Genomic DNA, 25,343 nt, shown 5'->3' on the forward strand with positions numbered 1-25,343 from the left:
TTCTATATGAAATCTACTTCACATTAAGCAAATCACAGTGAGGGAAAATTTCTATTTATAAAAGCATTCCACTTAATGAGTGAATAAATGATGTTAGAATTAGAATATCTGCCAATCTGCCACACAAATGAATTAATGGAGCTCAGCATAATCATCAATGATTGCTGACATCACAGTAAAAAACCAGCATCCTGCTCTGGCCTGTGTTGCCTAATGGTCACAGTGGCAGCCCGTGGACCAAAGGTTGGTCTATGGGTTTGATTCCCGGTCAAGGGCACGTACCTGGGTTGCAGGTTCGATTCTTGTCCTGGTCCAGGTCAGAGTGCATGTAGGAAGCAACCTCTCTCTCACATCAATGTTTCTCTCTCTCTCTCTCTCTCTCTCTCTCTCTCTCTCTCATCTTCTTCCTCGCTCCCTTCCACTCTCTCTAAAAAAATATCAATGCAAAAATATCCTCAGGGGGATTTACAAAACAAAACAACAATAAAATTAGCATCCCATGCTTCCTGATGAAACACAACGTCACCATGTAGGATGTGGCCTGACCAAGATTGAACTTGAATCTGATCAAGCCTCTAATTTGGATCCTTATTTTCCAAAAAATGCAGGAAGACAGAGGAACATGTTAAATGATTACCATGGGAATGAAATTAGCAAAATTCAGTCTGTGAGAAACCTTATAGGACAAAAAAACAAAACAAAAACAACTCAGTTCTTCAATTTTAAAAAATTGCAAGAAAAACAACGGAGGAGGAAACTATCGATTAAAAGAGACATAAAAGACAAAACCATTGTTCCAGCTATCTAAACTTATGTAACAAATCACTCCCAAACTCAGTGCCTCAAAACAGTAACAATATTAAATTTGCTCATCAACCTGTAACTTGGGACGGGATCTTCAGGATAATCATCTTTGCTCCACTCAGTTAGCTGGGAAGACAGGAAGGTTTGGGACGGTAATAATCACATCTATGTAACCTGTTGTGCCTTTTTATTACACTCAGCCTTGAAATGCTACTTAACTGTTTCATGTGACTAAGGTTGTCTCCCAACTAAGCTCTGGAGGAAAAGGACTGGATTGTACATGTTTTTTACATTCTCTTTGATGCCCAGATGCTATGGTCTGAATGTTTGTGTTCCCCACCCCCTCAAATTCATATGTCGAAACCTCATCACCAACGTGATGGTGTTTGGACATGGTTAGGTCATGAAGGCAGAGCCCTCATGAGTGGAAGGAATTAGTGCTCTTATAAAAGGAGCCCCAGAAAGAGCCCTCACCCCTTCTGCCATGTGAGTTCACATTAGAATATGCTGTTTATGAACCAGGTGGTGGGCTTTCACCAGACACTGAATCTGTGGCACCTTGAACTTGGACTGCTCAGCCTTCAGGAATGTGAGAAAGAAATTTTTGTTGTTGATAAGTCACCCAATCTATAGTAGTTTGTTATGGCAGCTCGAATGAACTAAGACAGCAGATCAGGGCCTTCACATAGTAGGTGTTCAATAAATATGAGATGGTAAGGCCAGAAACCAAGATGGCGGCATAGGTAAACACCTGAAATTGCTGCCTCACACAACCCCTTCAAAACTACAAATAAAAGACAAAAAGGACATCATCCAGAACCACAGGAAGGCTGGCTGAGTGGAAATTCTACAGCTAGAAGGAAAGAGAAAAGCATACTGAGACTCAGAGGAGGTAAGAAGTAAAGTGCAGAGGTACGGAGGGGCACGCAGAAAGGGCTGGCAACTGAGGGTGCGGTTGTCTTTTTCAATCGGGAGACAGACACAAGCTCCCGACTGCTCTGAACTCTAGTTCTGGGTGAGTCTCTGGGGACTCAGACTCATACAGGGAGAAACTGGACTATCTGGCAGCGGGCGAAACTCAGAACTCAGAACTCAAGGGCAGCTTTCTCTCAGAGGTGCTTGCAGGGATTACCGAGGGACACTGAGACCCAGGGCCTCTTAGGGCAGGGCTGAGAATCAGCCATAGCTGTTTGCTCGGCCCTATTGATTCCCTGAGACCCTGCCCCACCCAAGCTGTGTGCAGAGGTTTTTGCATATGAATGGCCTGGCCCTTTGCAATCTAAAATTACCTAACAAATTGCAGCTGGGTCAGAGAGACCCAGAACGTCCAAAAAAAGGCCCAAGACCCCACAGCAGCTTGCATTGCTTCACAGCTGGGTCTCATCTGGGCGCCTCCAAATCCCAAAGAAAGAAGAGGAATCTGCAGATGTCTCCGTAGCTCCTGCTGGGTAGCCTCAGGAAGAGGCTAAATTAACACCTCCTTAGAGATCCAAGTGCCAGTGTACTCAGTGGTCAGAGTGAGACCGTCCAGATTACAACTCCTCAGATCCATAAGGGACACACTCAGGGGGCAGATTCAGTGAGCACCAAAGCCCCACTAAAGCAAGTCTTGCCCCAGAAGTGTGTCTCCAGCACAGAAGTTCTCCCACCATAGACACAGCTGATTCTCATAGCCAATTGGCCTGGAGGTCAATTCCTCCCAGTGATACCAACAACAATCAAGGCTTAACTCCAAGACTGTGCACACAGCCCACAAAGGGGTGCACCAAGAGTGTCCACCTCAGGTAATTGGGGAGGCTGAGCCACTGGGCCCTATAGGACACCTAGCACAGAAAGCCACTCTATCAACACAGGGAAGCAGCCAAAATGCAGAGACAAAGAAACTGGTCACAAATGACAGAAATGGAGGAAAGCAAACTACTGGATATAGAGTTCAAAACCACGGTTATAAGATTTTTCAAGAACTTTCTAGAAACCGCCAATAAATTTAGTGAGACTCTCGATAAATCTAGTGAGACCCTTGAGGATGTGAAAAAGGACCAACTAGAAATTAAGCATAAACTGACTGGAATAAAGAATATTATACAGATATCCAACAGCAGAATAAAGAATTGCAAGAATCAAGTCAAAGATTTGAAATACGAAGAAGTAAAAAACACCCAACCAGAAAAGAAAAAAAAAAAGAATCCAAAAATATGAAGATAGTGTAAGGAGCCTCTGGGACAACCTCAAGCGTACCAACATCTGAATTAGGGGGGTGCCAGAAGAAGAGAGAGAGAAGAAATATTGAAAAGAAGAAATATTGAAAACCTATTTGAAGAAATAAAGACAGAAAACTTCCCCTACCTGGTGAAAGAAATAGACTTACAAGTCCAGGAAGAGCAGAGAACCCCAAACAAGAGGAATCCAAAGAGGACCACACTAAGACACATCTTAATTAAAATGCCAAGAGCAAGACAAAGAGAGAATCTTAAAAGCAGCAAGAGAAAAGCAGTTAGTCACCTACAAGGGAGTACCCATACGACTGTCAGCTGATTTCTCAATAGAAACTATGCAGGCCAGAAGGGAGTGGCAAGAAATATGCAAAGTGATGAATAGCAAGAACCTACAACCAAGATTACTTTACCCAGCAAAGCTATCATTCAGAATTGAAGGTCAGATAAAGAGCTTCACAGATAAGAAAAAGCTAAAGGAGTTCATCACCACCAAACCAGCATTATATGAAATGCTGAAAGGTATTCTTTAAGAAGAGGAAGAAGAAGAAAAAGATAAAGATAAAAATTATGAACAACAAATACATATCTATCAACAAGTGAATCAAAATCAAGTGAATAAAAAATCTGATGAACAGAATAAACTGGTGAATATAATAGAATCAGGGGCATAGAAAGGGAGTGGACTGACAATTCTCAGGGGGAAAGGGGTGTGGGGGGTGCGGGAAGAAACTGGACAAAAATCATACACCTATGGATGAGGACGGGGGGTTGGGGGGGGTAAGGGCAGAGGGTGGGGTGGGAACCAGGTGGAGGGGAGCTATGGGGAAAAAAAGAGGAACAACTGTAATAATCTGAACAATAAAGATTTTTTAAAAGCTTAAAAAAATATGAGATGGTACATGAAGGTAGACATTTCCTTTTTCTCTGGGCTTTCCCCACCACCACCTCTTTGCTGAGGCCAGACCAATGCTTTATAAGTAGATAGATAAACAGAGACAAAATACTCAGCAGAGAAATAAATTGTAGCAGTGAATAATCAGCACAGGAATTTTGCAAAGACTCAAGCTTTTATTCTAACTTCGGAGCTATTGACTTGCTGGAGACTTTTTTTTCCCCTGAGCCCTTTGTGAAGATGATAGCCTCGTTGATGCTCTGAGTGATGTAATCTATGTTGGAGGCATTGATACAGGTGAAGTTAATCCGACCATTCCTGGGGACGTAGATGTGTTTCTTCTTGACCAAATATTCTACCTGTTGGACTTGTGATAATCACAGGATCTCAGATCCTGGGGTGACCAACTCTAAGTCCCCTCTAGCCCAGGTGGATTATGGGGGATAGGGTGCATCAGCATTTGTGGGAGGCCATAGGGGTCTTCAAAGCAGCTCCACTTTCCTCAAGAAAGATTCAAAATCTGGTGTGAAGCTAGGGACTGGTCACCTAATCAGTGAAGCTGAATATTCAAATACAAGCCCAAGGTCAGAAAGGGGAGAGGTCTCTCCTCCTAGACACTTACTGTTGAGTCCAAGATACCCATGGGTCCCATCCTGATTAGTGATGTGATCCCAGGAGCCAGGGGTTCCCAGAAGCCGGAGCTTCTCTTTAAACTTTTCTTTGATGAGCATAATGTTTTCTGCAACCTCTTTCAGACTCAGCTTCCTGCCACAGGAAGGACAGCAAGAAATTAGAGTGTGCGAATTCCCTCTGCTCCCAATCTCCTCATTGTCATTCCACTTCTCTTCCCTTCAAAAGCCCCCAACCAGAGTGCCCGAGGGCACACCAGTGGAGTCAGGGATCTCAGATGGTTATGAATTGGAGAAAAGTTTCAGCCTGTATTGATTTAAGCAAGCCAAGCAGACTCCTATGCAGACTTTGGTAGAGTAGCAAGCTCTTGGGGCTTCCTAATCTCCTGCAATCTGGAAGAGTTCAAATAATTCATCAGTCTGTGTCCCACTTCCCCATAGTAGGGAAAGAGTTGGCACACTCATTGCCATTGGAACACAGTGGGTTCTCAGTAAATGTTTATGAATGAATGACAAGAAGCGAAGCACCCAGTTGAATCTTGTGAATCAGGAAGTATGTAGGTATCTAGAGGCTCTGCCCATCCATCCTTGCCCCCCCCTCCCCCCCTTCACCCTTACCATGCTTCATACAGAGCAGGGTTACAGAGGATGGAGGTGATAATGCGAGCACCCGAGGTCGGAGGGTTTAGCCACAGGGCCAGGGCGAAATTCATCAGTTGGGAGAGGACACACAGCAGGAGGTGGTTGTTGAGTGCCACCACGGCTAGGATCCCCACTCCTTCATCTGCAGCATGGAGACAGGAGCCTCGTTCTCAGTCTCCTCTACCAGGGCCTTCCCCTGTAACTCAGCCTCCAACCTTGCCGAAGAGAGAGGCAACCTGCAGGGCCCTCATCCCAGCCCAGTCAAGCTGGTGTCCAGGCCCTAGGAAGTTGCCAGAGGCTCTTCTTCCAGGAAGAGTAACTGTCAGAGTCTCAAAAGTGGAAGGGACTAGAAAGATAACTAATTCTTAACCCCTCATCTTAGAGATGATGAAATGAGGTCTAAGGGGGAAACAATGTAACTGGGGCCAGTTTTAATAACTAAGCTGAGATGATGTCACAGAACCAGATGTCTAGCTCCTCTCCTGTGCCCCATGCTGCCCTCTCTGGAGGCCATGGCTCTTTCCACAGGGTAGAGAGAGTGTGGAGTGTGTCATGGGTGTGGCAGCACTTTACTACCAGACCCTCCCTTCTACTTGTGCCCAGACCATACCATAAATGCCAAAACTCTTGGACAGAGACTGGCTGCAGAAGAATTCAAAGCCTTCAGATATGAAGTATTGTAAGAATCTAGTATCTTCTTCCAGGTCACCGGTAGATAAACCTTGGTAGGGAATGTCAAAAAATGGGAATATCCGCTTTCTCTAGAGGAGAAAGGAGAATGAAAAAAGGGTGAGACTGATGACAGTGATGGTAGATGGTGAAAGGAAGTCAAGTGAGACACTGGGCTCACCTTCATGGTAGCCATCAACTTTGTCCACTGACGTTGTGTCAACTTGCAGTAGTCAATGTTCCCAATCACAAAGATACAGCCATCTGGGGCCCCCTATAGGTAGAAACTGTCTCATCAGGCACTGCCCCTACCAGGTGGTAGAGGCACCGGGGTGTTGGAGGAGAATGATCCTCCAAGTTGGTTCCTACCAAAGCACTAGACAAATCCAAGCCTAGAAAAGGCCTTGGATAATTAGAAGGGTGGGAAGGAAAGGAAAATAACACTGTAGGTCAGATCTGGGAAAAAGTTTCTGAGGGTGGCCTCTCTACCTTCACCAAATTGAAGAGTATATTGGGGTCCATGCACAGCTGCTCAGAGTCCCAGAAGGAGAATTCAAAAACTATAAAGCCCATGTCCTGGAAGATGAGTCCATGTTGTTCTGTGAAAACACAGCCCCCCACAAGCTGTTACATGGGAAATGGAGAGATGGAAGCAGACACACCAGAGAATGGCCCTGAGGGTCAGGGTTGAAAATGGAGCAATGACAAGAAAAGGGCAAGCATACCTTGGCTTGTCCACCATTTGTCATGACAGAGAGTGAGAAGGACAGCAGTGAAGAATGTAAATGGGGTGGGAATCAGGAACGAGAGAGGGATCTTCTGTCACCCTGACCTTGCATAACACTCACCTACTTGAGAAGAAATGACGTAGACTATTTGAGAATCCCCACGCCAAGTTTTGAGGAACTGGGCCCCAAGTTGGAAGGCACCACTGTCACCAACAGTGTGCACACCCCCTGCCTGCCAGCAAATAAATAAATAAACAAACAAACAGAAATAACACTTTAGAAGAGTAATGGTGATACTAGAACCACCTCAGATTCAGAATATTCCTTTCTTGAGAGAGTTTGCACACTAGCAGTGTGGGCTGGTGCCAAGAGCATGGGCTTTGGGTTCTGATGCTGGCCTTGCCCTTCAATGGCAAGCTTGGGACTCTATGAGCCTCACAAGTCTTCTTTGTCAATGCCGGGGGGCGGGGGGTGGGGGGTGTTCCAAAGTCCCTTTCAGGTTTAAAATTGTGCAAACTCCGATTTCCACACCCTGTGTCTGCTTGAGAGGAGGAGGGGCTTTTCTCACCCTGTTCTCCACGATGACTTGGCTGTGCTTTCCAAAGAGAAGTCCCAACGAGGCCTGGATGAATGACTTCATGCCCATCACCGGTAGATACTCATAGTTCAGGGAGGGATCCTGTGCGATCTGCTGTCGGATTTTGTGCACCACGAAAGAAGCCCAGGGTTGTCCTTCCTGGGTCATGCAGACTGTGAGAAGAACCGCAGAGGGTGAACTCGAGGCCTCTGGGCTCTGCAGACAGTCCACAAACAATTCATCTGTCCTGGCTTTCCTGAAGCTTTGGAAAGTTGCCTAGGAAAAGACAACTTTCCTTCCCACCCCTCCCTTTTATAAAAGCAACTTGCTATTAGTAAATATTTATAAATTTTTAAAATATTTTTTGTTTTTAAATGTTTTTATTGATTTTAGAGAGAGAGGAAGGGAGAGAGAAACACTGATCAGAGCTGCCTCCTGCATCAGGGATCAAATTCACAACCTGGGATCATGGTAAACAATGGAGCAATGACAGGAAAAGGACAAGAAAACCTTGGTCCCAGGGACCAAGAACCAGCAACCTTTTGTTACACAGGATGACACTCAACCAACTGAGCCACACTGGCCAGGACAATTTTTGTGGGGTTTTTTGTTTTGTTAATCTTCACCTGAGGATATTTTCCCACTGATTTTTAGAGAGAGTGGAAAGGAGGGAGAGAGACAGAGAGAAACATCAACGTGAGAGAGATACATCACTGATTGGTTGCCTTCTGCACATGCCCCAACCAGGGCCAGGGATCAAGCCTACAAATGAGGTTCATGCCCTTGACTGGAATCAAACTCAGGACCCTTCAGTCCTCAGGCCTACGCTCTATCCACTGAGCCAGTTTTTGTCTTTTTAAAGAAGACAACTGAAACCTATGTGCCATTTTAAAAGGCGAAAATTATATACAGCCTGGGAGTTAGAAATACCTGAGATTAAACAATGGTAACACTGACGTTCACAATGGCAAGGGCTCTCTGTATATCAGAAGAGTCAATTTAGGGAACCGTTCTTGGTTCAGGAACAGAAAGGGGGTGGAGGAAGAGGCAGAAAAATGTGCTGTGCTCATGCAGGCCCCACATACAGCTGGGGAAGAGGATATACCAGAGCTTGTATCAAACCTCTGGAAGCCCCCAGAGAAAGGCAGAGGGCACGGAATGACCCAGGATGTTTTCTGCTCTTTTGCCCACTGGAAGAAGCTTGCGCGATATTCCTGATTCCTCTGTAGCAATGGAATACTGCCCCCTAGAGGCAATTATGATATACTAAGTCTTAGGCATCTACCTTTATAGGCCAGGAACATCTTCTTAGAGTAAGTGTCTTGTTTGTAGGTCTTTAACAAGCTGCCTTCTAACTTCTGGGCTGCGGGCACATCCAAGAACACTGAAAGGGTGGACATCACTGAGATGAAAGTAGAACAAAGACTATGAGTACACTCCTAAGCTCTCTTCTGCTTTTGCCCCAAGGCTTCCTCTAAGCCTGAGCTTCCCAGGCCTGCCTCTTCCCAGAACCCTGGCAGTTCCAGTACAGAGGCCCCACGCAATTGGTCACCAGAGCAATAGAACCCAACTCCCAGTCTCCATGGTGGCGATCCTCAAGGACTATGGGAATATTCCGTGGCACTTGAGAAGAATCCCCTGAGAGATGGCTAGGGGAGGGAAGACCTGGAATTCTCAGGCACTTCTCCCTAACTCATTGCCTTCTCCTCTCTAACCTCAATTCGCCAAATCCAAAATAGCAAGTCAGCCCTTTAGAAGATAGGGCAATACCTGGAAATAAATAAAAATGAACACACAACAACCCAAAATCTAAGGGATACAGTGAAAAGCCGTTCTGAGAGAGAAGTTCTTAGCATTACAGGCCTGCCTCAAGAAGAAAGAAAAATCTCAAATGAACAATCTAACCCTACACCTAAAAGAACTAGAAAGGAGGGCAATAAGAAAAGCCCAGAGTAAGCAGAAGGAAGGAAATAATAAAGGTTAGAGTGGAAATAAATGACATGGAGTCTAAAAGAACAATACAAAAGATCAGTGAAACCAAGAGTTGGTTCTTTGAAAAGATAAACAAAATTGATAAACATTTAGCCAGACTCACCAGGAAACAAAAAGAGAGGACCCATATAAGCAAAATCAAAAAATGAAAGAGGCGAAGTAACAACTGACATCATAGAAATACAAAGGATTATCCCTAACCAGTTTGGCTCAGTGGATAAAGCGTCCGGCTGTGGACTGAAAGGTCCCAGGTTCGATTCTGGTCACAGCTGATTGATGTTTCTCTCTCATCGATGTTTCTATCCCTCTCCCTTCCTCTCTGTAAAAAATCAATAAAATATATTTTTTTTAAAAAAGAAATACAAAGGATTGTAAGAAAATACTATGAACAATTATATGCCAACAAATTGGACAACTTGAGCAAAATGGACAAATTCCTAGAAAGGTACAATCTCCCAAAACTCAATCAGGAAGAATCAGAACCTGAATAGACCAATAACACCAAATGAAATTAAAGCAGTAATAACTACCAGCAGCCCGGCCAGTGTTGCTCAGTGGTTGAGTGTTCACCCAAGCACCAAGAGGTCCCAGTCAGGGCACATGCCCAAGTTATGGGCTGGTTCCCCAGTAGGGGGCATACAGGAGGTAGCCGATGGATGTTTCTCTCTCATCAATTTTTCTATCTCTCTCTCCTTTCCTCTCTCTCTAAAATCAATAAAAACATTTTTTAAAAAACTCGCAGCAAACAAAGGTCCTGGACGGGATGGCTTCACAGGAGAATTTTATCAAACATTCAAATGAGAACTAACACCTACCCTTCTCAAATTATTCCAAAAAATTCTAACCTCTTTTTATGGGGCCATCATTATCCTATTTCCAAAACCTAAAACCTGATGAAAAACACTACAAAGAAAGAAAATTCTAGGCCAATGTCCCTAATGAACATAGATGCTAAAATCCTCAGCAAAATATTAGCAAACCAACCGGATCCAGTAATACATTAAGAAAATCAGCCGAAACCGGTTTGGCTCAGTGGATAGAGCGTCGGCCTGTGGACTGAAAGGTCCTAGGTTCGATTCTGGTCAAGGGCATGTACCTGGGTTGCGGGCACATCCCCAGTAGGAAATGTGCAGGAGGCGGCTGTTCGATGTTTCTCTGTCATCGATGTTTCTAACTCTCTATCTCTCTCCCTTCCTCTCTGTAAAAAATCAATAAAATATATTAAAAAGGAAAAAAAATAAGAAAATCATACACCATGACCAAATGGGATTTATTCTGGGGATGCAAGGCTGGTACAATATCTGTAAATCAATAAATATGATAAATCACATAAAATGAAAGATAAAAATCACATGATCATATATATAGATGCAGAAAAAGCATTTGATAAAATCCAGCACCTATTTATGATAAAAACTCTCAGCAAGGTGGGAATAGAGGTATCATACCTCAACAAAATAAAGGCCATGTATGAAAAACCTACAGCCAATATCATACTCAATGGGAAAAAACTAAAAGTATTTCCCTTAAGATCGGGAACAAGACAGGGATGTCAGTCCCAGTCCAATCCAGAGTGTCACCGTGTCATCAGGGTTCCAGAGTCATTCTCTGTGGTTCCCTTGGCTTTGCTCTTCTGGATGCTTCAGCTTTGGTCTCCAGCTGACTGGGCATGGGGGTAAAAGCGAATGTAGTTTATGTGCAAAATGATAGGCATTTGAGGGATTTTTATTGCAACTGTATATGCTGTTAAAGTAAAAAAAAAAAGAAAATTCAAAACTATAAAGAATTTTTGTGAGTTTAGTTGAGCCAAATCTTGTTTTTACATTACAATCAAAGGGGGAGAAATGAGATATGGGGGGTGGGGAACCTCTGGGATTGGATAAAAAGTAAAATGATAAACACATACTTCTTTTACTTAGGTTGGTGTAGGGTAGTTAACAGTCAACAATTAACATGACAACAATAACGATGAAGGAATTTGATTTCACCCTGAGGGATATGGAAAAAGGGAAGTTACAAGTTACCCTGACATTTCACAGGTATGGTATCTTAGATGCAAAAAGACAATAGGCTCAGTAAAGATTGAAGTTGATTTTTGTCAAGAAAGATACTGGCCTAGGACTTGACTACCCACTATAAACTGTTTTTTAAATGAAAGGTTTTTAATTTCAGACCATCCTTTGTGGTTACTTTAGGTCTCTTGAATTTGCAAGGCTGCTATGCAGGCCTTCCCTGAGTTAGTCAGGTTAGCATGTGGCCCTTTTTTCATCCACAGTACAAATAAACTAAATGTCAGTCACTGAAGGATGCTTAAATTAATAATGGACCATCCACAAAATGGCATTCTGCGCTACTGTTAAAGGCAGACCTATGTGTGTAGCCGTGGAAAATCTCCAAGAAACATCATTAAGTAAATACAACGGAGGTAGAGAAAAAGAGCAAAGAGTGGGCCATTTGGGGAAGAAATAAGATACACTTACATGTGCATGCGTGCATATGGCAGACTCTCTGGGAGGACACACGGAAGCCAGTAACTATGAATTCCTCTGGAAAATGGAATTCGGTGGCAGCTGGACACAGACAGGGGAAAAGGCTGACTTGCTTTTCCCTGTATATTACTTTTGTACTGTTAAACCACATGCATAAATTTCCCATTCAAAAACAGTTTGTTTTTTTTTAATGGCTGCAGCCTTTCCAGACATTATATCCTCATTATGCAGAAGGCCAATCATTTCTTCTCTTAGCTCCCTGAAAGGAGGAGGAAGTTTCCTTTCCTGGCTTCCCAAGCCTTCTTTCTCCCTTCTTTTGGCTGCAGAGACTCATAGGCCCATCGTTGATCTTATCATGACTGAGTATGGGATCCTCTAGTGACTTTAACCCAATCGCCTAGCACTCAGGTTGGTGTCAAACCCTCCCAAGTTGTGCCGCCAGGAATAGAACTTTGGTTCCTGAGTCCTGAGTCAGAGTGCTTGTTCTGAGAAGGGGAATGTGGCTCAATCCTGGCCTATTGGAGTCCCCTTGGAGAAGAGCCTTTCATTACTCTCTAGTCATGTAGTTATAAGGAAATGGGGATTCTAAATCTTCCAGGAGCTACTAAGGGTTGGTAAGACTGAGGGTCTGATTATTTCAGCTTCAATTGTGATGAGTGGGCTCTGTCTCCCACCAAAACGCACAAAACAGCAAATTCTCCAAACTCTAGAAAGAGGTCCACAGGCTAGGCAGCCAAAAAAGACAAATTTTCACAATTATACTTTTCTCTCTTCTCCCAGTAGACTCGTCTACTGCTGGCATTTCTTATTTCACCGAGACAATAAAAGCAATCAAGAGACTTCCACATACTCCCATTGTAATTACCAATCTACTACATAGATACCCACCTACTCTGTCTTTCCTCTTAGTACAATGCTTGAGTTCACCTATTCTGTGCCCCCACCTCAATCCAATCTTTCCCTTTGTGCCCTGGGTCCAAGCTACAATACTCTTGCAGTTGTCCTTTCTCTTCTCGCAAGCAAACAAGCAGCAAACTATCATCTTAAAAACAAACGACATTCCCTTGACCTCACATCACCTCTGCAGCTAGTACTCCATGTGTCAAGGAAACAGACCTGCTGGGAGTGGTATGGATATTACAGGAATTAGACTTCACACTATTGGAAGAGGACCTGAGGAAGTGAAGGTCCAATGAAGGAAGCTAGAGAATCAGAGAAAAATCATTCATCGGGCTGTCCTTGCCGGTACAAGGATAAATCAGAGCCTGCAGGGAAATTTAAAAAGCCAGGCACATCCAGCTGCAGGAATGGCACCGAGAAGCAGGAATGCATGGAGAGGTCTATAGGGCTTCTCTGCAGCTACCACACCTGTGGGTCTGCAGCCAAGTGCCTGGTGGTGCTCCATTGGACAGTGGGGTCAACAGTCTGGAAGAAGAGCTGGACAGAGAGCTGAGAGATATGCTTCCATATCTCACCTGGGAGTCCTTCAGGTATTAGTAGACTCTGCTTCACTTCTGCCTCTCAAATCTTGAGCAAGATCCTCTTTTGGAGAGGACCTAACAAGGATTCTGAGAAACAGGATGCCCAGACTGACCAAAATAACAACAGGATCATCAATCACACCACATTTCTCTGGTCCCCTTCCGAGCAATAGTTATTGAGAGAACGTTTGATTCTGTCTCCACTTCTTCATCTCCCAAGTTCTGTTGAGTCCCTCTGATCAGCATTTCATCCCTTCACACCATCAAGCTGCTCTCATCAAGGTAACAAATGACAGACCTTCGTCCTGTCAAATCCGAAGGTGTGTTCTCAGTTCTCCTCTTATTTGATGTTTCAACAGCATGTGACAAAACTGACCACTTCCTCCTTAAAACACTTTCTTCCCATGGCATTCAGGATGCTACTTGCTTTTGCTTCTCCTTTCACCTCATTACTGCTGCTTCTCAGTGGCTTTCTTGGTTCCTTCTATTTTTGACTTTTAAATGTTAGAATGCTCCAGGGCTCAGTCCTCTGAATTCTTTTATTTATGCCTGGAGTAATTTTGTTCTATTTTTCCAAGCTTTTTGAGCTATAATTGACAAATAGTATAGTGTAAGTGTAAGGTGTGCAGTGTGTTGACTTGAATTCTCTATCTATGATCACCATGCAGGTGAGCTCATCCATTTCCATCAGCTTAAATACACTTCTGTCAAATTTATAAATCCATTTCTGACTTCCCTTCTAATCTACAGATTTGGAAATCCAAATGCCTGCTTGATATTCTAAGACATAATTAACAGACTTTTCAAATATACTATGTCCAAAAACTAAACCATAGTTTCATATCCTCCTCACTTTCCCCCCATTTTAGTAAACAGGCAAGTCCATTCTGCCAAGTGGTCAGGCCAAAAATCCCTTGATCTCATTCCTGTCTTCTCCCTTTTCTCTTATACCCTACATCCAATCATTGGCAAGCTTCATCAGTTCTACCTTGCAGCATATCTGGAGTCTGTTCTCTTGATAAAAACTATCTAGTGGATGAGCAGAGTGTACAATCTGTGTTTGGATGCATGACAGAGGGTAGTCTGTGTGAAGGTATAGAGAAACAAAAATAAAATGAGTTCTTTAGTGAATTTAAGCCTGATAGGAATAAATGTGCATGGGGGAGGAGAGTGGTGAGAAATTGGGTTAGGAAGGTAGGCGCTGTCCATCTAATGCCAGGCCTTTATGTTAAGGGGTCTGATTTTTACCCCAAATGCTTTAGGAAGCCATTGAATGATTTTAAGAAAGGGAATGGCATTGTCAGATTTATATTGTATAAAAATCCCCCCCTGGGGGCCTTGTGGAGGATGAATTAGAAGGAAGCCAGAGCTAGGCAGGAAGGCCAAGTGGAGACTATGTTAGTTAATTCCGTTAAGAAGTGATGAAGACCTTGGATTATGACAGTGGTTATTGAGTAGTCTTGCCAAGTTGTCCATAAAAATACTAGACACCAAAGCAGGAACATTCTGGTGGGTAGGGAGGATTTTGAAAAATATCTGCTAATTTAAACTGTATTCTATGTATCAAAAGTAATTACTTTTGTACCATTTGTATACCTCCTTTTTGTTTTTTAAAGAAACAGGCTGCCCTGGCTTCTTTGGCTCAGTGGATAGAGGGTCAGCCTGGGGACTGAAGGCTCCCGGGTTTGATTCCAGTCAAGGGAACATGCCCGGTTGTGGGCTTGGTCCCCAGCGGGGGGTGTGCGGGAGGCAGCCCATCAATGATTCTCATCGTTGATGTTTCTCTCTCTCCCTCTTCCTTCCTCTCTGAAATCAATAAAAATATATTTAAAAAGAAAGGAAGGAAGGAAGGAAGGAAGGAAGGAAGGAAGGAAGGAAGGAAGGAAGGAAGGAAGGAAGGAAGGAAGGAGGGAGGGAGGAGGGAGGGAAGGAGGGAGGGAAGGAGGGAGGGAAGGAGGGAGGAAGGAAGGAAGGAAAGAAGGAAGGAAGGAAGGAAGAGGCATTCTTCATTGCAACAACTTGCAAGAAAAGCAAGGTTGGAAGTCCAATACAGACCAACCAGGTCAATGCCAGTGAGCCAGCAATCCTACCAAGAAGATGGGCATGAGAGTGAGTCAGGGTTAAGAACTAGATTGCCCTTAAGATTAGTTCTTCCTCCAGGAAACTAGTGGAAGCCATCACACAGCTAGCTTCTGAGGCTTGAGGTTGCTGATGTAGTGAAATTCACCATCAGCCCCAAATGTTTCTCCTTCCCCAAACTGGCAGGAATTTCTCCATTGGAGAAGCAGCTGCCCATGCTCCCCTCCTTCTCCAAGCCCCTCTCCCTGAGTTCTGGGAGAGTGTTCCCACATCAATCAGATTCAGACGTGGGCCCAAGGAGAGGTCTTAGAGCAAGCATGTCAAACTCAAAGGCTAACACAGGCCAAATAAACAAGGTTTAAGTTTATGGGGGCCGCAAAAGAACAAAAGCTTCAATTTTCATAGAAACGTAGGTTTATTTCCATAGAGACATGCTGAATACAAAGGGCTGAAATAAATGAGTAATCGTTAACATAAAATAATAGAACATTTTAATAAAAATTAATATTTTTTCTTTTTTTTAAAAAATATATTTTATTGATTTTTTTTTTTAACAGAGAGGAAGGGAGAGGGATAGAGAGCCAGAAACATCGATGAGAGAGAAACATCGACCAGCTGCCTCCTGCACACCTCCCACCGGGGATGTGCCCGCAACCAAGGCACACGCCCCTAACCGGAATCGAACCTGGGACCTCCCAGTCCGCAGGCCGACGCTCTATCCACCAAGCCAAACCGGCTTTGACTAATATTTTTTCTTGAACATTAACTTACCAGACACTGAATAACTGCACAAATTAATAAGCGTAACACAAATAAACCTATTTTTCTTGTTCTCCGAAAGCGAAATATTTCCTGTTGCACACACCAATCAAGCCAGTCCAAGACTAATGACGTGGCAATTGGCTGCTAAAATATTCGCTGCTAGTATCAGTGGAGAGAAATGGTGTGCCTGCACGTAAGGCACGTAAGGGAAATGAATGCAACATGATTGTAGTAACCAGTCATTAGTGAACGTTGTAGTTCATTATTAATAACTAGAGGCCCAGAGCATGAAATTTTTTTAATATATATTTTGTTGATTTTTTACAGAGAGGAAGGGAGAGGGATAGAGAGCTAGAAACATCGATGAGAGAGAAACATTGATCAGCCGCCTCCTGCACATCCCCTACTGGGGATGTGCCCGCAACCAAGGTACATGCCCTTGGCCAGAATCGAACCTGGGACCCTTCAGTCCACAGACCAACGCTCTAGCCACTGAGCCAAACTGGTTAGGGCCCAGTGCATGAAATTTGTGCATGGGTAGGGTCCCTAGCGGTTGCTGGTTGCTGGCCAGGGCCTCCCTTCCCCTGGCTGCCTGCGGCTGCAGCTGGCCAGAGTGGTGCTGGCTGGGGGGAGGGCCCGAGGGCTGTTGGCCAGCAAACCCTGCCCCCTGTTCGAACTCCCGGTTGAACTCCCTGTCGAGGGGACAATTTGCATATTAAGTTCTTATTATATAGGGCTATGTATAACAGGATATTGTAAAAATTAAGTTATGAATTTTTTTTTTAAAACATTTCTTACATACCGTTACATTGGCTGGGCCACAAAAATATTCGTTGTGGGTTGCTTTCAGCCCAAGGGCCACAAGTTTGACATGCTTGTCTTAGAGGAAGGACTCACTCACTCAATCTAGTGACTGGAAGGAAAACCAGAGACACTGTGGGTGGTGCTGAGCTGAGGTAAAGCTCTCCGTTCTCACTCTCTCCTCTGGGAAGAAGTGATCTATCCCTTCCCCCTCTTGAAATACCAACAGTGGAAGCAATAATATTTCATCTTGCTTTTTGCTAAAGAGATTTTGAGAACTATGTTTGTGTGCCATTATGTTATAAAGTGTGGCACCTCACTGGCAATTTAGAAATGAAAACTGTAGTAAATGGGTTCTGAACCTTTAGCTCCTAATTTTCTTAAAAGGTGTGCGGGGGGTCAGGGGGTCATAGAAACTGGTCATTCCCTCAGAAGTGGAGAATGAAGCCTGAGAGACCTGTTCCTGGGACACCCAATCAAAAGTCCCCAAGAGGCCTTTGGGGAGAATAGTAGGCCATGACCGATCATGGGATCTTCCTGAGCCTGTGGTCCCATTGTACTTTCAATTCTGATGAAACACCTTTAAAAACACCAGAGAAGTGCTGTTATAAAGAATAACCTTAGGCAGAATTGTGCAGTGAGTCTATATTCATTTTCTTCTGCCGTGTAACAAATTACCACAAATTTAGCAGCTTAGGACAATAAATATTTATTATCTCACAATGTTCATGTGTTAGGGATCTGGGTGTGGGTTAGCTGGGTCTTCTGTTCAGGCTCTCACCAGGATGAAATGGAGATATCAGCCAGGGCCGCAGTCCCATTTGAGGTTCAGAGTCCTCTTTCCACTCACACGGTTGTTGGCAGAGTCCACTCCTTGCAGTTGTAGAACTCATGGTGGCTACTTCCTGAAGTGCAGCAGGATTGTCCCTGTGACTTCTTCTGTCTCAGACCTCTGACCTTCTTTTAAAGGGCGCACCTCATTAGGTCTGGTTCCCCCAGCATTATCTTCCTTTTTATTAATTTAAGTCAACTGATAGGGACCTTAATTACATCTTAGAAATTCCTTTGCCTCTGGCATATAACATAATCACAGAAGTAACATCCCATCACCTTTGCTATATCATGTGTGTTGGAATCAAATTACAGGTTCCACCCACATTCAAGGGTAGGGGATTATCTAAGGACATGGTTTACTGGGGGTCTTCTCAGAATTCTTCCTACTACACAATCCAAGAGAATAGTCCTTCCATGAGGGGTGACTGGTGTGGATGATAATCTAATGAGATAAGAACTCTTAATTAAGGAATTCATAAGTGTCTCTCACTGAAGTGGGTTGAATAATGTCCTCCCCAAAATGTGTCCACCTGGACCTTGTTTAGAATAAGGGTCTTTGAAGATATAATCTAAGATAAGGATCTTGAGATGAGATCATCTGGATTAGGATAGGCCCCAAAGTCAAAGATGCATGTCCTGTAAGAGACAGAAAAGGAAAAGACACAGAGGAGCACAGGGGGAAAGTGAAGACAGAGGTACGTGATGTATGTAAGTCAAGGAATGCCAAGAATTGCCAGTGCCACCCGAAGCTAGGAAAGAGGCAGGCAAAGGTGCTCCTTCAGAGCCGCCAGAAGGATCCAGCCTTGTTGATACCTTGATTTTAGACTCCGGCTTCCGAAACTAGGAGAGAATAAATTTCTGTTGTTTGAAGCTACTAAAGTTGTGGTAATTTTTACGGCAGTCTTGGGAAACTAACACACTTACTGATCATTGCCTCCTTACAAATCAATGTCCAAGAGATGGACTTGGTGGTCACAGGTGTAGCACAAACTCAGATACTACAGAGATACCATTCCCACAGATCAGAGGTACCTAAGAGCAGGGGTCCTCACACTACGGCCTGCGGGCCACATGCAAATACAAATATTGTATTTGTTCCCGTTTTGGTTTTTTACTTCAAAATAAGATATGTGCAGTGTGCATAGGAATTTGTTCATAGTTTTTTTTTAAACTATAGTCTGGCCCTCCAACGGTCTGAGGGACAGTGAATTGGCCCCCTGTTTAAAAAGTTTGAAGACCCCTGCCTAAGAGGAACCACAGCAAGGCAGCTTTGTAACTGCACCTAATTCATCACAGAATGTAAGCAGATGCCCATTTATTCATAACCTCTTTTATTATATCCTCACTGATGTATTTGTTTAATGCAGCTGTTGTGTTGTTATTTTTTTTTTAAGGCTAAAATAACTGTGGCTTAAACAAGGTAAAAGTTTATTTTTCTTTCATTTAAGAATCTTAAAAATAGCAGTCCAGGGTTATAATGCTACACCGTTGGACACCCAGGCTCTCTGGTTTTTCTGCCATTTGATGGCAGATGGTTCCCATCTTATGACCCAAAGTGACTACTTCCATTCTTACCATCATACCTGCATTCCAGTCATCAGGAAGGGACGTGAGGAACCGTACACTTCAACTGGCTAGAACTTAGCCACATAGTCACATCCAGCTGCAAGCAAGGCTGCAGTGTATCTATGGTGAGGCCATGTGCCTAACTAAAACTTAGGTGACCTATTACTAAAGAATGAAGGGAAGAATGGAGAACGGGTTGCAACTTCTGCCCACAGGAGACAACAAACACCGGTCTGATTTATCAGTGGTCTTTCCAATCTGGGGCCCAGGGATATGGGAGAAAAAGCCTAAAAATGGAAATTCAGGAATGGGAGCACTCCCACCACCCTTCTAGCTGAGTATAGCATGAAACAGAGCTTTGGAAATGTGGAAAACATCAGGCATAAGATGGGCATGAAAAGGCTACGTATTACAGTGTTCCTCCTTCCTCCCATCCCCTGTTGTGGGTTGAATTGTGTCCCTATAAGATATGTTGAAGTCCTAACCCCCAGAACTGGTTAATGTGACCTCATTTGGAAACTAGAGGCCCGGTGCACAATATTTGTGCATGGTGGTGGGGGGGGGTTTCCTCATCCCAGGCTGCACCCTCTCGCAATCCGGGACTCCTCAGGAGATGTGTGACTGCTGGTTTAGGCCTAATCCTTGCAGGCAGTTGGACATCCCTCTCACAATCCGGGACTGCTGGCTCCTAACCACTTGCCTGTCTGCCTGCCTCATCACCCCTAACCACTCACCTGCCTGCCTGATTGCCCCTAACCCCTCTGCTGCCTGCCTGCCTGATTGCCCCTAACCACTAGCCTACCTGCCTGATCGCCCCTAACTGCTCTCCTGCCTGCCTGATCACCTCTAACTACCTCTGCCTCTGCCTCAGCCTCCGCCACTGCAGCTTCATCCGGAAGGACATCCAGAATGACATCCAGAAGGTTGTTCGGCTATCTGGTCTAATTAGCATATTAGCCTTTTGTTATTATAGATAAGGTTTTTATAGATGTAATCATGTTAAAATTAAGTCTTACTGAGTTAAGTTGGGCCCTGATCTAATATCTGGTGTTCTTAGAAGAAGAGGTAAATTTGGACACAGACACATAGGGGAAGAAGGCCATGTGAAGATGGGGGCAGAAGTTGGAATGATGCAGCTACAAGTCAAGCAACCAAGGATAGCCACAAGAGGCAAAGAGAGATTCCTCCCCTAGAGCCTTCAGAAAGCATGATCCAACCAACACTTTGATTTTGGACTTCTAGCTTCTAGAACTGTGAGAGAATACATTTCTGTTTGTGGTAATTGTTTATGGCAGTCCTAGCAAACGAATACATTATCTTCCTTTTTCTGGTTCCTTAGGGCCCCCTTCTCATGAACCCTGACTCTGTCCCATAAAGCATCTGGAAGTGCCCTCTGTCTCAAAACCTTCTGTCCATCCTTTAAAATTTAGCTCATTGTAAGTGCTGCAAGGGCAATGATAGGGTGAGCCAAACCAGGACCAAAATGTCAGGCACAAGCCAGACCAGGGTCTGAACGTGAGAAGAGGGCCAGAGGGGGGGATGTTCAGTGACATGGATATGGAGCTAGTAGAATTGGTCTGAGGTGGGGAGAAACCTGCAGAAGAAAGATAAAGTAGGGTGTGCCCACAGTGACCAAGGACAAGTGGGTCCAAGATCCAGGCTGTCGATAGAAGCAGGACCATACAAGGATCAAAACCAGGACACCTGGAACTAGTCCCAGCTTCATACTCTAATGACACCACTTACACTGGAGAAGCCCTTTCGGTTTCCAAACCATTTTTGCATACAGTCATTTGTTCTTCAAAACCAGTCTGCATGAGCTGAGTAGAGCACTAATAAAATCTCCACTTGATTCACTGGCAAACAACATGTCAGATGCGAAGTAAATTGCTCAGCATCACATAACTGATTATAGCAGCGTGTGTAGAGAGAAGAAAATAAACTTTGGAGTCTGGTAGACTGCATTAGAATCAATACACGCAAGCTATTTGATTTCTATGAAACTCTGTGGTTTTTTTGAGACTATTTTTTATTTGTGTCACTAACATAACATTTGTAGTGACACCAAATAAAACAGTTATATTTATTTGTGCTCAATAAATTATCATCTCTTTCCTCCTCCCTTTTTCCCCCCAGGTTTTTTAAAAATAATTCTTTATTGTTTCCTCCTCCCTTTCTTACTTGTTTTCCAGCTCTGAATTCTGTGCTCTTTATACTACCAACCACAGTGTTGCATTTAAATCTTGGTTTCTCACAAGTCACCTCTCTAGAAGTCAGTCTCTTCATCCATTTTATCAAAAGATTGGTCTAAATCATTTATGTGGTCTCTTCCCGTTGGGATAGGCAGGGGCCTTATGTTTTCAACAGACCAGGATTTCAAAGACAGCATCTGTTGTCCCTCACATCGCCATCAGGGGGCGCCTAGCACTGCTTATGCCTTGGGTGGAACAGATACTGAAGGTGCTAAGTAAGCTCTGCCTAGGACTTCACAGAACTTGAGGAGAGCCAACCATCCCAGAAACGCTCATTCCCCTTCTGAAGACAAGACAGGAGAGAAAGGGTTATTCTCCATTTATTTTATAGATGAGGGAAGCATTTTGATTTTCCTTAATCGCCTAACAGGATGAGCTAATGAAAGGTCAGATGGCCTTATGGAGTTTCTGCTAATCAAACTGAGTTGTGCATTATGCTTCAACCACTCACTAATTAGCCTAAAGCTGACTACATCCAGGGCTTTATGCCTGGAGTGGGGGGAGCATTAGCAATACTCTCCATTGGAGGCACCCACTTCCCCTCTGGACACAAACACAGACATAACCCACCAGAGGCCTGAGAGGAAGCCTGGATCTTTGGTTTTCAGGAAGGAAACATAAAGAAGCACTATTTCCATGGCGTTCGCCTGTGCCCCCAGGACAAGAGGAAGAAGCTGCTCCTGCTCTATGAAGGGTTGAGGAATAACGTTGGTGTGGAATTGTAGCCTGCTGACTGCTCATGAGGACCACAGTCTGAACTTACCTTCGTTCCCCAGAAGAATTTACCATGGGGGGAGCCTGAGAAAAGTCTCTCGGCTTCTCCCATGCCCTAATTCTTCCTGCTCCTTAGCAGTTCCTCTGGAAAATCCAGTCACTCCTCACTCCCTCTCTTCCAACTCAGCCCCCTTCTCCCTGTCATTTCTGCCCCATGCCCAGCTCCTGCTAACAGACTCTGGCAAGACCAGCAATTCCATGGGCTCTTTCATTCTCAATGGTCTGTAAGTCTTCACAGCTGTAGGTTCAGAGGATGGTTGTTTGTCTTCCACAGTTCAAGTGCTCAGGCCTCATGCTAACAATTGCAGCCTGCTCCCCATCCAAGGATGTAAATCTCTCTCAGCCTGACACCTGGTCACAAGTTGCTGGAGAAACAGCCAGAGAGGTTGCCTCTCCACCTGTCAGATTCACTGGTGACAATTCCCAGATGGAGTCCACAGCTCCAGTGCAAGTCTAAACACTCCAAAGGAGTCTGACAGCTGGCACACGGGTATCTGTCAAGCAAGACTCAAGCAGTATGAGTTCCTGGATAATGTTCAAGAATAGTTCTACAAACCAGAATCCTTCTCCATTCCCTCCCTCTTCCCCCTGACAAATCACCCTTCTCCCCTGCCTAGGACTGACTGGGCAACTTTCTTCAGTGATGCTGAGAAAATATTCAGAGATAGAAGAGGCGGCCCTCTTATCCCCAGGCTAAAGCTAGACTTCCTTCTCCACTAAGGGTTCAAAAGTTGAGTCCTTGCCCAGAAACCTTCCACACCTCAGACAGCAGAGATCTCACATTGGCCTGGGTTGAAAAGGAGAAAGCCATCTTTGGTATGCAAACATCCTAAGAAATAAAACCTGGGCTCCTGGAGAAAAGAGAACAGCCGAGGCCAGGTCCAATTCACAGGGAACACCCATATGTGGACATCCACCGAGCTTATCCTCAGGGCAGATCAAAGTTTTATAACTCTGGAGCTCCTGAACCTAGCCAATGCATTGTACACTGCTGTCATTCAGCACATTAAACTTGTTTATGATTTACAGTTTATCCTGTATATCAGTCCAGACAATGGCCTCTGTTCAATGGGGTTTAAATAAGAAGTCACAAAAAGATCCAGTGATTTCCATAAAAATGTGCTTTCCATAGAAAACTGCCTGATAAGATTCATAAAAATTGGAATAAGGAAAACAATGATCAACTGGCTCAAACTTGTAACTCCAGTTTTACTTCCAGAGGATACTATAGATTTCTGCAGCCCAGGAAAGGGAGTGGGGAGGTGGAGGTTAGGAAAAGAATGGGAAATGTCAGAATATATTTATAGCCCAAGACATATGCCCAACACAAACAGTGCTCCGTACCTCCAGAAATGAACACGTACAGTGCAGATATAAATAAAACTGGTTCCTGCTGGCACCGGGATCGTAGGAAGCCACCACCGGCTTATAGCATGGGAGCTGACATATGCTCCATGTGCCCTGATCCTGAGCCCAGCAAACGCAATCCCGAAGACACTTTGCTCAAGTCCTGTGGGTAACATGGCTTTGCTACTCACTTGAACTGGATTCCAGGAGTTTTGGAAAGGGTGGGGAGGCAGGAGTATCAGCGGCTCAAGCTTGCTCCCCTTTATCCAAGCAGATGTTTTATTTTCATTTCACGAGGGTTAGGAAGAAAGGAACAAGGATTAGTCCTAATTTATTGCCGCTGTCGAAAGCCAGCGCTCAGAAGTAAGTGGATTATGGAAAGAAAACAAATGGAGAGAAGCGAAGGCAATGGATGAACTGCATTCAATAATATTTATTAAGTTGATTTAAAAATGTAAAGAAGGGATCCATTCTAATGGTTCACCTTCTATGAACCCTGGAGTCCCCCCAAACCCTGAAGAAGTCCTTCTGACACTGTTGTGAGGTAGATCGGAGCTATTCTGTGTCTAAAGTGAGGGAGGCTGGTGCTTAGAGAGCCCTGGTGAGGAAGCCAGGGACAAAAATCCCAAACCTTGACCTTTTTTAGCTTCCTGCTCTCAGCCTGGGCTGCCAAGCCTAGAGGACACTGAGTGGTTCATCAGGTGGGGACAGGGGGGGGGGGAATAGAATGAGGGGTACTCTCTCTGCCCTAAGCACATGCACACAAGTGAGCAAGGTGCCCAGCCAAAGCCAGCCCGACCGCTCCAAGGGCAACTGGGCACAGGCAGCCCGACCCTCTAGCTGCTGAGGTATTGGTGAAGTTCAGGAATGGGATTTAAAAATCTTCTCTCAGAAAGAAAGAGAGGGGGTGGCAAAACGCCCGCTTGGTAAGGCTTCTCCTCCCAGTCCGTCCCCACCTCCTCATCCGTGGCCCAGTCATCAGGTTCTGGAGGGCAGAGTTTTCCAGCTGGGAAACTCCACGGGGGCTCGTTCTAAACAGAGGCCAGAGCTTTCCAAAGGTTCTGGATCAACGATCAACGGAGCTCTTGTTTCTTGTCCTTCAAGGCCTAAGAAATTCCCCAGGAAGCCCTGGAAAAAATGAAGACAGCAAATCTTGGGGTGGGTGGGGCACAGGGTGGGGACAGGGGACCCAGGCGGTCAGCTACCCTGAAAACCCCTAATTATACAAAAGCCTCGGCCCCACGCAGCCACAAGCCTATGGGACTCAGCCCAGCCCTGTCTCTACCAGCTGGAAGAACTCACGCTGTGGCTTCCTCACTCCCCTCAGACCCTTCAGACCCTCAGTGCATTCTCACCTTCGTGGCTATCAACCCTTCAAAGAAACCAGAACTGGGGCAAAGGACTTGGGGGGAGGGCCTCCAATGGTCTCTGCAAGCCAAAGCCAGCCCGAGTGGTGACAAGAAATCCGGGCGGCTGTGGAACGGGCTAGAAACCCAAAACTTAAACTGACCTTGCGGGCCGGAGGCCTGGGGGACAGCAGCACTTCCCTGGCGCACACGTGGGGCGCTGGGGTGAAGAACAACCCCGCGGCCCCCCTTCGTTTCAATCCTACGCTCGAGTGGATCGGATGAGGGAAAAGAATGGACTTCGGTTTTCATTTTGGTTCCCTAATCTATGTCTTCCCTTCTTTCCATGCAGAGTCCCTCCCCAGCCCCACCTTCTCCTCTCGAACCCCAGACTCAAAACATGGACCAGAGGAGACACCGAGTGTTTCCCGATCCCGAGCTGTCAGCCCCTTGGCCGCGTTAC

General features: G+C 44.8%; 1 protein-coding gene across 1 annotated transcript; it reads right to left on the reverse strand.

Annotated features, from left to right (window-relative positions):
- Positions 1–4,018: 4,018 nt before the first annotated feature.
- Positions 4,019–8,790, reverse strand: GOT1L1 (glutamic-oxaloacetic transaminase 1 like 1). The gene is made up of 9 exons (XM_036296753.1): positions 8,443–8,790; positions 7,149–7,330; positions 6,701–6,812; positions 6,342–6,451; positions 6,034–6,126; positions 5,794–5,944; positions 5,160–5,325; positions 4,535–4,677; positions 4,019–4,279 (listed from the first exon to the last, which is right to left on the reverse strand). The coding sequence occupies exons 1-9, from the start codon at positions 8,555–8,557 to the stop codon at positions 4,089–4,091; spliced, it is 1,263 nt and encodes a 420-aa protein (XP_036152646.1). The 5' UTR covers positions 8,558–8,790; the 3' UTR covers positions 4,019–4,088.
- Between the last annotated feature and the right edge of the window lie 16,553 nt (positions 8,791–25,343).

The sequence above is a fragment of the Myotis myotis genome, unplaced genomic scaffold (assembly GCF_014108235.1).
Source record: "Myotis myotis isolate mMyoMyo1 unplaced genomic scaffold, mMyoMyo1.p scaffold_m19_p_3, whole genome shotgun sequence".
Lineage (NCBI taxonomy): Eukaryota > Metazoa > Chordata > Mammalia > Chiroptera > Vespertilionidae > Myotis > Myotis myotis.

Coding starts and splice junctions, on each gene's coding strand:
- GOT1L1 (XM_036296753.1), bottom strand. CDS start 8,557: ATGTCCACCCTTTCAGTGTTCTTGGATGTGCCCGCAGCCCAGAAGTTA. Junction 6,452..6,700: donor CGTCATTTCTTCTCAAGTAG/GTGAGTGTTATG, acceptor GTGTTTTCACAG/AACAACATGGACTCATCTTC. Junction 5,945..6,033: donor AGTTGATGGCTACCATGAAG/GTGAGCCCAGTG, acceptor TTTCTCCTCTAG/AGAAAGCGGATATTCCCATT.